The sequence below is a fragment of the Anabas testudineus genome, chromosome 4 (genome assembly GCF_900324465.2).
Source record: "Anabas testudineus chromosome 4, fAnaTes1.2, whole genome shotgun sequence".
Lineage (NCBI taxonomy): Eukaryota > Metazoa > Chordata > Actinopteri > Anabantiformes > Anabantidae > Anabas > Anabas testudineus.
In genome coordinates this window covers 13,052,508-13,064,729 of record NC_046613.1, presented here as the reverse complement: position 1 = coordinate 13,064,729, position 12,222 = coordinate 13,052,508, and the positions used below count along the sequence as shown (strand labels likewise).

At 44.0% G+C, this 12,222-nt stretch overlaps 1 protein-coding gene across 1 annotated transcript; it reads left to right on the top strand.

Moving 5' to 3' along the window:
* The first annotated feature begins 4,864 nt into the window (after window positions 1-4,864).
* Window positions 4,865-9,834, top strand: LOC113151966. The gene is made up of 2 exons (XM_026344846.1): window positions 4,865-6,188; window positions 8,682-9,834. Exons 1-2 carry the CDS (start codon window positions 5,067-5,069, stop codon window positions 9,588-9,590), a joined length of 2,031 nt encoding a protein of 676 aa, XP_026200631.1. The 5' UTR covers window positions 4,865-5,066; the 3' UTR covers window positions 9,591-9,834.
* The last annotated feature ends 2,388 nt before the right edge of the window (window positions 9,835-12,222 follow it).

The window sequence follows — 12,222 nt, the reverse complement described above, 5'->3', positions numbered from 1 at the left end:
TATGTAATGACTAAACTGAGATATGAGTGCTGCTCAGTCACATTTTATTTTCTCTCTGTGTAGTTCCTCCACTTCTTATTTGACCCAGGTATGATGTCAAATAAAGTAAAAACATCCTGACATCACCTTTAATGACTCATTTCTGCCTGTCCTCTATCTTAATGTACTTATAAAAGTGGCAAAGGTATTTCGGGGGGAAACTAAAAGTCATATCTTGGTTACTTTTCCTCTTTCTAGCATCTTTCTTGCTCAAACGCTTTCTGAAAATGAAATTTTCAAAAAGACGTTCATGATGTGATTATCAGTAGATGTGAATGAGGGCTTTAATACATTTTTGGTGAGGCTAGCTTTCACTGGGGCATAATTATCATTTCTACATAATGAAGTGACTACAAAGGAGCTGTCCTCCATCCTAAAGAATGAGGAAGCAAAAAAGATGAAGCATGCAGAGGACCCATTACTCTTTCCACTCAAGTGTTCAAGTGCAGATTACAGAGTTGTGATTTGTGGTTCACACTCATATCCTGACCTAAACAAAGTTGAGCAGGGCAGTTGTAGCATCACGCTTTTCTCTGGGATCAAAAATAACAAATGAATGATTCTCTTGCTTGGCTTGGTGCACATACAGCCCTGCTGGAAAGGACAAACAGAACAAAATTTTCATGGTCCATCCCTACAAGGATACAGACAGTTAGCTTTGGCATAACACCTCAAAGTCTGGCTGTCTGTCAATATGGGCACAAACACCCTCATGTTTGAGTTCTGGGTGGTGCAACAAAACAAACCACAGGGCATTGTGTTCAAACAGCAGGCGATTCTGTGCACTCGTACAACATCGCACAGTCATATTCCTACATTTTCTTTTATCGTCAGTGCCAGTGAAAATGCCTTTCAGTCCTAATGAATGAGAAAGGACTGAAATTACAGTCAAAAGACGGGTTGTACTTGAGAAGAAGCTCAAAATGATGCAGCCATTTCTGACCGTAGTTGATGACAGCAGTGTGTGTTTTACAAACTAAGTCAAACCGAGAAGCAGAAGTGGATACCTCAAGCTAAAAAAAAAAGTTATTGTCCGATTATAACTGTGGTTAAATACAGTACTGAAGTATTTTGTCACGTTTTGATTCAGTCACCATAGTGTCTGTTTTTGTTCCTCATTGCTATGGAAATCCACGTGTTGAGGCCGACATCTCTGTCTGACTTCGTCGTCCATACTGTCTAAATCTTCTTACAGTCTGTGCAGAGTGTTAAAAGAGAAGCCCCTTTTACACGAGCCCTACGTCGACCTTTTGAGCACTTCCAAATTTTTTCCTCTACGCCGATCTCATGTAGGTTAGCTGGCAGAGCAGAGCAGAGTGAACGCTGCTTATTATGTATTACTTTGCTTTTGTAGTCCCTCCACATCGTTACTCATCCAGTATGCTTAAAGGTGCTCTCCCCCCCGGCAAGCACAGCTATGACAGTCAGCTTGGAAGTTAGAAGTCTTTCAAACCTCCCCCCCCCCCCCCGTCTTCCTCCCCTTTTCTGTCTCTCTTTTGCTCTTTCTTGGTGTCTTGGTGTCCCTACGTCTCTCTGTTCCTCACTCACTCTAGTCCTCAGAGAGCACCTGACTGACGTGTTGTTCAAGGATGAAAAGCACAGCGGAGGGGAATCCAAAAGCAAACAACATAAAAATATACATGAGAGAACGGGAAAGGCAGTGCTGTACACACACACACACGCACGCGCACACACACAGAACTTAGTGCCGAAGCCCTGAGGATTATCACCAGCGCGACACTGGACACTTCAGGGAAGACAGCATCTGCTCACTTCCATTTTTAATACCACAAAAGAGAACACTGTGTTCTCAGGAAACTTCTCATTTTCACAGTGTAAATACAGTGTCAAATAAAGAACACAGTCCTGTGAACACGTATAATCCTCCCAAACTACACATCTCTGCTGTCCAGGTGGCTTTAGAAAGTTCCCCAAGTCCCCAGAGGCAATCGCACTGTGACTGAAAACCATTTTGCAGAGGAAAATTTTGACAGACATGGCGCCTTTTGCTTTTCAAAGCATTGCGCTTACATTTATCTTTTACACCGAGTTATGTAAGGTGTTCAGTGGCACACTCGCTCTCTGTTTCTGTCTGTGTCTCTGCTTGAAGAAATTCAACCAGGAAACTGTATCTGTATCTGGCAGTAAGGTTCAGCAAACACACACACGCACGTGCAGCTGAAGTGTACCCAGCGCATCCGCGCTGCCGCTCCTTGGTGGACAGTCAGGCCTGTTACATGACTCAAAACAAGAGGGAGCGTCACAGGAGGCAGTGGACAAGGTTACAAGGAGGCCATATGCTCTGTCTGTCTTCCTTCCTGCTCCCAACTGTTCCACCGACACAAGAAACTACATGATGGTGACAAAAAGGCCTCCTGCTGGAAAAGTCTGCATAAGAAGATGACATGTAAAAATAAAAACTGCAAACTGCAGAAATGTTCCCTTCTTCAGACGTCTTACTGTCTGTTATTGTTCTTCACTCACACATTAATGCATGGAGCAAAGAGCAGCCAGGCTCGAGAGGCTGACCAGCCTCAAATGGACATCGACGGTGACAGCTACTTATTATTCCACACTGACTTTGAAATGAGCGCTGATTGTGTGTTTCACTGCCACGTTATTTATGGACCTCACAAAGTGGGAGGCTGATTGGAGGAAAACTGAGACCTTTAAAAGACATGAATTCAAGGTCTCTGAGACACACACACACACACACTCCAACAGAAACATATTCAGGGAAGTTTTTTATTTTTTTGCATATGTAGTCGATTATATTAAACATTTTTATGTTATTAAAATGTGTGTACATTTTAAGCTGCATTAGTTTGACTGGTTTTGCAAATAAGTCACACACCAAGAAAAAAAAAAAGACACAATCATCCTTTTAGCCATGCTATGCTGACTGAGCACTTTTTTAAGTAGTTGAATTGATGTTTAATGGGTTTATTTAGCTTAAGATGAGTTTTTATTATCCTCATCAAGTAATATTTGATCCCTTTAATGTATGCATATACATATATACTGAATGTGTGTGTCTGTATTATTTCTTTTTGATCACTCTGTACAGCTCTTCTACCCACTGACAGCTGGGATTGTCTCTAGCCCTCTGTGATCCTTAAGCGGAAAAGCAGTTAGGTTAATGTGGATGGAAGTACAGCACTTTGAATTACATTTGCATGAATCTGTGCTTTTCAAATACACTTGAACTTAAATAATTACCGTTAATTGAAGATAAACTCTCATGATTTAAAACAATTTAAGCATTAACATGCACACACGTGCAGACATACATAGACATGTTTTTAGATCAACTCTGACAGAGCATCGACAGACTTTGGCCGTCTGCACCAGGATGCCGTGAGGAAAAAGAAGCTCTTAAGGATTAACAGTGGCTGCTGTATTACTTCTACTCTTTATTGTTTTTTTCATCCAAACTAGTGGTCATTACAGGCTGACAGCAATCTCTCGGCATGTAGGCAGGAATCTTCTTAGCCTGCAGATTACACCAAGCCTGTGTCTGTCTCTCCCCCCACGTAACTGTATAGTAGACAATGTCAGTGATGAATGAAGTGAATAAAGTCATATCTTACCAGGGCACTACCAGAGGAATATACTAACAGAATGACAGATGCTTTGAGTGTCTCACTGCTGAGTGACAGCAGACTGTCAGGGCTTTCGTGTGGCTCGGCTGCCATCTTTTCATTTCAGATGTTGGCAGAGAAGGAGGGACCCATCTATGCATCTGCAGTTGAGTGAGAAAAAGCACCTAGGAGGCATTTTTGGGCTTGTCAGACACAAGAAATCTAATTCAGACAGCCAAGAATTGGAATTTGAATGAGAATCCCGAAAATAGCAGCTGTCTCTGCATAATTGGAACAAATGAAAGTTGGATGTGCGACTGAAAATAAAACAAGAAAACAACTGGGATGCAACTTGACACTTTTTGCTGACAGTTACAATAAACTGGGGAGAGCCATGCCTCAGACAGGCTGTTGTTTGTAGCCAGGCAGCTTATAGTTTCTGTCAAACTGGTGCTGATCCCTCATCTTGTAGGTCACAATTATGTGCCCCCTGCTATTCCTCCTCCATCTCTTCCTGCTGCCGTCCTCTCCTACTTCTTTAAACCCCCTCTGGTATCTTAAGCAGCATTTAATTTGAAGGGCTGAGCCAGGGAAGGAGTAATCAGATGAGAATGGAAGCAGGGGGAATCACGTGGGTATACATTGGCTAATGGGGGATTAATAACACTGGCGTCTTGATTGAAGTTCAGCTGCTCTCCCTGGCAAATGGGAGGTGGGGCTAGGGGGAAGAAAAAGACTGGCATAAAGAGGAGAAAAAGAGAGGGAGTTGTAAAGAGAGGACGATAAGAGGTTCTTAGATGAGAGTAGAGAGTAACAGAGACAGAGATGGGGAGAGAAAAGTGAAATAGAGAAAGGTAGTTAGAGCAGTGAGAGGGAGTGGGAGGAAGAAAGAGCGAGGATAGGAGGCAGCGCAGTGCAGTGCATAGGGAGGGAGAGACAGGAAGGGAGAGAGAGAGGGAGAGAGGGAGAGATGTAGAGACAGGAAGCCTCCACTGCCACTGAGCCAGTGATACGCAGGCAGGCAGAGAGCGAAGACGGAGAGAGAAAGGCCCTCGGCATCTCCAAGGCCGGCCCTACGAGGGGGTGAGGGGATCCGGAGCACAACGCAGAGGATAGTGGGAGGAGAAGCAGAAAGAAAGAGGGAGAAGAAGAGGAAAAAAGGGCTGGGTGATAAAATCGGAAACAGAATTCAGCAGGAAAAGGGGAGTGGGTGGGTGGGATCTGAGCTGAGGAGGGAAAAAGAAGATAAAAGTTTTGGAGACAGGCTAGTAGAAGGAGGGAGGGGGAAAAGAGACTAAAGACAGAGCAGATAGAGTCGAAGTTAATGGCAAAGATAGGAGGAGATTCATGGAAAAAGAGGAGGAAGCTCTCTGTGTTTCAGGAGTCCTCCTGTTCTTCTTCTGCTTCTTCTTCCTTCTGTGAGGTGGCAGGACATCATCCATCACCATGTTCTCTGACAGCAGGGCTCCAGCACCTGGGGAGCAAAAGGGCTTCAAGCCTCACACCCCTCACTTCATCCCATGGCTGCGCAATACTCTGAAGCCACACCACAGCAGTGACTTGGGGCTGAATGGATCGTACAAATCTAAAACCGAGGCCCGCAACAACCTGACCTCACTGGAGAGAGCCAAGGGGAATGGATTCTTCTCCATCCAGGGAAAAGACCGGACAAAGAAGGGTGAACTTCGGTGTAATGGCGTGGGGGTGGCGAGGATGCTGCCAGTGGTGCTGAGGGGGCACCACATTCTGCCAGGGAGTCTGGGGAAGCAGAGTGAGGACAGTACTGCCAGCTGGAACCAGCCTGCAGAGCTGGACCCAGACCCCAACGTGCAGATTAGACCGGAGGACGGACAACAGAGTCTGATCAACAGCTCCACCTGTGTTCAAGACAATCACAGCTTTGTTAGGAGCAGCCACCAAGGTCTCCTTCACCCTAAAAGTGATGGGACTAGCACCACAGTGAGGAAATATGGGCCGCTGGTGGGACCCCCTCCTGTTCCTGTTCCTGTTCCTGCACCGTTCACCGAGGAGCCAAACTGTAAGGTGCCTGTTGTGGTGTGCTTGGAGGACGGGAGGAGGAGGATGTGGGACTACACCAGCCACACCACCAACTGTCAGAGAGACCTCCATTCATCCAGCTGGCTCGGCTCCGACACTCAGGGACTTACAGAGAGGCAGCACGGGTTTAGCTCCAGCTTCAGCTGCATCGAACAACAGAGCAGAAACTCCCAGAGCCAGAGAGACCTGACGGTGCTGAGGGAACCACCTGTGGAGGGTGTAAACGGATACCCAAATGGAGTCCTCTTCTCCGCAGAGAATCCCCAGAGAGGCCTTCGCTGTTCCACAACTCTGCAAGGACCAAGAAAACCCCGACCTAGTTCGGAGCGCATTGCAGTCCTGGGCCAGAACCAGACTTGGGTCCAGCACAGACTAAAGAGTAAAGTGGAGCCACGGAGGAAGGAAGCTGGCTGCAACATGAAGGTGGTTCGAAACCAGATCAAATGTGTGGTGGACAACCTGGAGCAGGTTCTTACAGCACTCAGGGATGTTCACCAGGAAATGAAAGAGGTGAGATCAAAGATTCCTGTTTCTGCAGAACTAAAAGGGAAGAAACAACAAAAACAGTGCTTATTCCAGCAGAAAGACTAAATCACCACATATCTTTAGTGAAAAGAACAGGAAGAGAACACCCTCTCACATTACCTTAAACATTTTGCTACAACTACTACAAATGCACACCCTCAGCAGAATTTAACATTCATTAAAAAGTCAGCAGGAGGTTTGCATGAATCCACTACAGACTGCAGAGTGTTTCCATAACTCTTGTCTGTCATCGGTCTCCAAACATCTACTGCACTCATGTCCAATTCATGCGTAACTTTTCTCAGACGTGAGCGTGATAATAGTTATGCCCCATTTGCCTGATGCATTCAGAGGTTGTTGAGATGATGTTGTGTGACATTAAGCAAACCTTCCTCTCTGCATTTCTGTCTTTCCTCCTCTAACATCCCCTTTCATCTCTTCCTCCACTCTCCCTCCTTATGGACAGATGCTGCTCCAGGCACAGCTGGATAGCGTCCGATGCTTTTTATAATCCATTTATGTCTGAGTATCTCTGCCTCGTAATTCTCATCCAGTAAAAGTGACACATAAATCTCGCCTCTTGGCATTTGATCTGTATCTACAGGGTCAGAGCTAATCCTGAGGTAGTAACCTCATCATCCTGGCTGCGAGGTTTTGTGTGACAGTATTAATATAACAGTGATGAAAGACCACATAGCTACACAAAAAGAAGGTGAGGAGGAGGGGGAGCAAGCAGACACTGATAAAAACTCCCAAATTTTCACAACAGAGACGACAGATCAAAGAAAGATAAGGCACAAGAGAAGACTTTGGTAGCATATTTATTTCAAAGGCCTGTTTTATCATTCTGTTGCATGAGCAGCAACCCTCAGTTTGATTTAATAATCAATCACAGTAATAAAAAAGAATTAGACTGAGCCTTTAAAGCATTTTAAGCAAGCATCATACAAATATTAAAGCAACACTAAAGATCTCCCTGTCACAGTGCATGAGAAAAAAACATCACCAAAGGCAAGCTTGCACATGAAGGCAATCTCCTGCGAGGGCATTTTGGAAGATCACAAACTGCAATATGACTCTGAACTACAAGCAAAACAATGAATGAGTGGATCTGGAAGTGAATGCTCCACAATAAACATCTCTCAGCACTCATCAGCGCCACATGTGAGGACCTGAGGGGTCAGAAAATGTTGTTTTTAATAAACACTCTTGGGAGCTGCAGATGAAAACCAAGGTCCTCTGCTCTTTTATCTCTTCTGATTTCTGACATTAACAAGCACCACCTGCCCAGAGTCACTCGACGTGCACACACACACACACACACTGTACTTGAAAGTTAATATGAAATGTCTCACGCAAAGACCTACAGCATAAAAAAAAAAAAAAAGGCAAATTGGGTCATCTTTTGACTTCAACAAGGATGTTGTTGAACACAGAGAATTAAACAATAATTCATCTGTTCCAGCAGGGGCCGAGGATTTATCTGCGCACATAGAGCAGGTGAAGAGATAGGTCAACATTTTCCAAGGTGTAATTTTCTCCAGTCTCTCTGTGTACTGTGTGTGTGTGTGTGTGTGTGTGTGTGTCCACCAGAATGGCCAAGTCTCTGCATCAAATATGTGTGCTGTGGATACAGTTTATTACAGGCTGTGCACTCAAAATCCATGCATCTAGACAGTCAGAGATTACTTTTCACCATTTACTAAGAAGTATTAGAAGGGAAATTAGCCTGCATTTACTTTACAGCAATCTGCTTCTTTCCAGGCAGAGCTAAACATTTTTTGCACTGTGTAGTACAAGCTCATGTGACACACTTACAGCTCAGAGCTATATATCTGGCAAGTGTTCACTTCTCAAATGCCCTAAATTATATCTGCGGCTTGATGCAGCAAAATTAATTACCCAAAACCTTATCGTTTAAAATATCCATTATTATGTAAAAGCTACAGTGCCCCTTCCTAAATGTTTTCAAGAGTTTTTCACAACACATTATGTCTTCAGCTAGAAATAAAACTCTTTACATTATTGGTATAATGTTGAATAACAGACTGGACAAATAATATCAATAACTGAGCGGCTCATTTATAACGTCTCTGTTTTTAAACAAATTTAAATTGAGCAACTTTCAGATTTTCAAACAATTAATGCTGAATACATTTAAATAGTGCTGAATACATTTCAGCACTATTTATGGGGGTCCTAGTAAAAGAAATCTCAAACAAAGAAAGCAGTAGAGGTTAAGACACCCTTGACCCAGTAACTGTAGATCCTACATTTCCCATAATTCAGTGGATGGATACAGTGCATTAAATCCTACTCCCCACTGAATGGTAACACATAAAGCTTTCCAACACCATAAACCTGTTTGTAAAGCAGGATTTACATACTGAGAGGAACTACTTGTGAGAAAACTGATATGTAAAAGTCTGTCTCATTCATCATCATATTTATTTATCCATCACTGTGTGTATTTTCTAGGTGGTGCAACATATTGACTATCTAACTTCAGTAGTTGATCTGAATGACGAGGAGCAGCACGGCACCACAAGAGACGACAGCACCAAGCCTGCCAGTAACACTAGCTCCAGTTCGGGGTCCAGCTCTAGCAAAGTCGAGAGGCCCTCAGATCTTCAAGGGCAGCCAGGGACCACAGACTCAACCGGTACCATCAGGAGAGATTATCACAGTGTGCAGCTGTACCCAGTGAGCTCTGGGTTTACATCAGAGAGGAGCCAAACTCGGTTCACCTGTAGGTTTGGGTCTTCTTCCAGGAAAGGTGGACCGTCCACTCCGCCTCAACTTCAGAACCTCACCCCCCATAACTGTACTTTGTCTCCCCAAAGAAACCTCCCTGTTCGACCTCCCACTCCAGGTCTCTCCCCTCTAACAGTAAACCTCAATACACCCAGCAGCGCTGGTTCTCAGCCTCACTCCCCTATGTCTTCCTCCTCCATGAGGGTCAGCCCTGTTTCCTCTCCCTCCCCACTGTCTACAAAGCCTCACCCGCCCCCCGTCCTCAGCCCTTCTGTCATCATAGAGACCAAAGTTGGGTATTATCAGACCCCACAAAGCGACCACCCATCTGTTGGCCTACTCTCTCCATCATCAACTCCGTCTGTTGGCGGCCCACCCACCGACTCAGAAACTCAAACTGTGTCCGACGCTGACAGAGAGAGGCGAGCATCCTCAGCAGGCTCTGTTCATGGAGCGCCACAGGTGTGCACCACTGCAGCCACAGCTAAACCACTCACCACACAAGTCCGCAAAAGTCACAAACCCCCACCTTACCCCCACCATAGACTGTCTGAGCATACAAAGAAAGTGAAGGAGCCCCGCAAAGCTCCTCCATACCCAGAGAAAAGAAAGCTGCTCTCGACCACAGTGTGAGACAATGAGGCAGGAGGGGGAGGCCGATCAAGACAGAGCCATATTCACAGCACCAGCCACAAGTCTGCAAGTAAAGAGAGCGATTTAAGGCTCGCCAAGTTGAGCTGAGACCAAGTTTCCAAGGTGACATGACGTGGAGGCAACTTGGGTGAGTATGTCAGGAAGAACAGCTTGGCTATGCAGAAGTCCTTTTCCCTCTCACCATCTACATAAATCTCACGAGCACATGCAGTGAACATGCAGAGGGCATCACAGCATCTGTCTGGGTTACTGCTCTGGTAACAAGAGCTTCTATACAGATGCTCACTTTGCTCTCAAGCCCTCAGACTCCCACAAACGGCACAGTTAAAGGGCAAAGGAGAAGGCCTAATTAGAGAGAAATGTGTAGTAAACTGTAATTATGGCAAGATGAAAAGACAAGGTAAGAACTGATGCACTTCACCCCATGCAGCTAAACACGTCCACTCACATGTATTTTGTCTGGGTTAGATAATTGCTGTCAGAAGTCGTGATGGTATAATGAGAACTCAGACTACTTTAGCGCAGCGGTGTGAAAAGTGAACGCGGGGGAAGCAAGGCCGGAGATCTACGATGTATCTCGAGACAGAAAAGGTCTCATATTGTAAGAACATTATAATGAGAAAGAAGGCCAAATAAGAAGTGAACAGGCCGAGTGGCTCTGTGGAGACTGGGTCACCAGCCCAGCGCTCGGGCACACATCATGGGAGACAGGGGGCAGCTGGCCATTCGTTGTATCCTTCACCGGGCCCCTGGTGTTACAAAATCCTATCTCCTTTGCTGCCTCCGAGTCGACCGACCCGGCCACAAACTCCATCTGTTCTCCTCCAAATGTCATGAGATGCAAAGAGAGAGGAATAGGGGGGCAGGTGTGTGCAGGGAAGGAAATGGAGAAAAACAGACACCAGATTGGTTGGATAAATGTGGCGCAGCAAATCTATTACTCCTTCATTTAGGGTTTTATTACTTTACTTTATTATTATTTAATACTCTATCTTTTAATACTCTTTGGTCTTTTCGACTCTAAATGAAAAGACCAATACTTTTAGATTTTCTGCCCCAGTGTTAGACCTGCACAACCAAGACTTGTTAGTAGGATCGATGCTTGGATAAGGTAGTGGTTAGCATTGGAACTATAAGTTAACATTATCACTTATAAACACTTACAAGCTGATGTGGAGCAGGTGAAATGCAGGTGTGGAAAGATCATCGCCAGAAAACCTATGTTTATTTACTTAGACTTCCTGTGAAATTTTCATGTTCTTCTTTAAATCTCTGGGTTGAGGACAGAATTATTCAAGTAGAACAAGAAAAGAAGTGGTTGAACTGGTTAAGACTATACATGTAAATCCAAAAAACTAAAGTTACAATTACATTGCTTCATTGAAGGCATCAGAAGCCAAAAAGTCTAGGAATCATTCTACCACAATGAAAGTCAAGGCATCGCTAATGTCATTAAGATTTATTCTAACAGCAGAAAACATTAGTGTTCGGTATAAAATTTCAATATAGCTGTTGAGCTCTTTCAGTCTGGACTAAAGTGGTAGACGGGACACTAATATGCTGCGAGCTTGGCTAAAAACGATTCTGATCAAAGCTCTTAAAGGCACCCAATCATAATCTAAGTCAGTGGTCTGCAGGATTGAGTGCATGTATTTTCTTGTTTACTGTGGGGCGAAAAGGTTTAAAGCAAACATCTCTAGTGGTACCAGATGGTAAACAATAGTTTTATGTGTCTAGGGTTTGGATGACAGCATAAAGGCAGCTCTGAGTCTTAGAGACAGAGTGAACCGCTGGTAAACAAAGACTTATTGTGCTACAGAGACATATTACTCAACAGAACAACCATCTTGAGAACAAAATGTCATTTTTTTCTCCACAAGGCCAACAAACTGGAAATGATATTTTGAAATAGTCACAGCTTTGCTATGAAACGCTGTAATTACAAGTAGGAGAGTCGGTGGGAGTTTCTTGGCACACTTTTCGTAGTGGCACTTCTGTCAAAGTGCCACTACACAATAGATACTCTCTACATGAAATTAAAATGTTTCACAGTTACAGTCATAACAGAATTTTATTTTGAGGACAGTCAAGTTTGCTGATTTTGCCTTAATATAAATGAATGAATCCTCTTCTGACTCTAAATGTGCCTATAGATTTAATCCCTGCAAAGTGTCTCTCTGCATAAATTAAGGAGAAACAACAGGAGCTCCTTATCTGACTGAATCATTTATCCAAGGACACTATATGGGAATCAAGTGGATTCACAGAATGCAATTTTAAAGCAAAACCTTTTAAAATATTTGTTTTAATCATTTCATATGTTTTTTTATACTGAGAAACCGGCTTTTTCTACTCTGCACACAAGATGAGTTTAAATTAGGAATACATTAGTGCTGGGCCTAAAATTACTGTTATTTTGCACGGATATGATGGGGGCATAAAAATGCTCTCCACCGCATTCGCTGTGGCTCGGCTCTGACAGTGCTCAGAATATTATATGCCTTTACGCTGGCACTCAAATTTCCCCTGTCTTTTCATGTTTACCCTTTAACGAGACAATGGGAGGTTCAACCAGATCATGACTGACATAACAAGACAAAAAAACACGGAG

What these genes read in the sequence shown, in the direction of transcription:
- LOC113151966 (XM_026344846.1), top strand. Translation starts at nt 5,067, where the DNA reads ATGTTCTCTGACAGCAGGGCTCCAGCACCTGGGGAGCAAAAGGGCTTC. An exon ending in TTCACCAGGAAATGAAAGAG is followed by an intron (nt 6,189 to 8,681) that starts GTGAGATCAAAG and finishes TGTATTTTCTAG; the next exon opens with GTGGTGCAACATATTGACTA.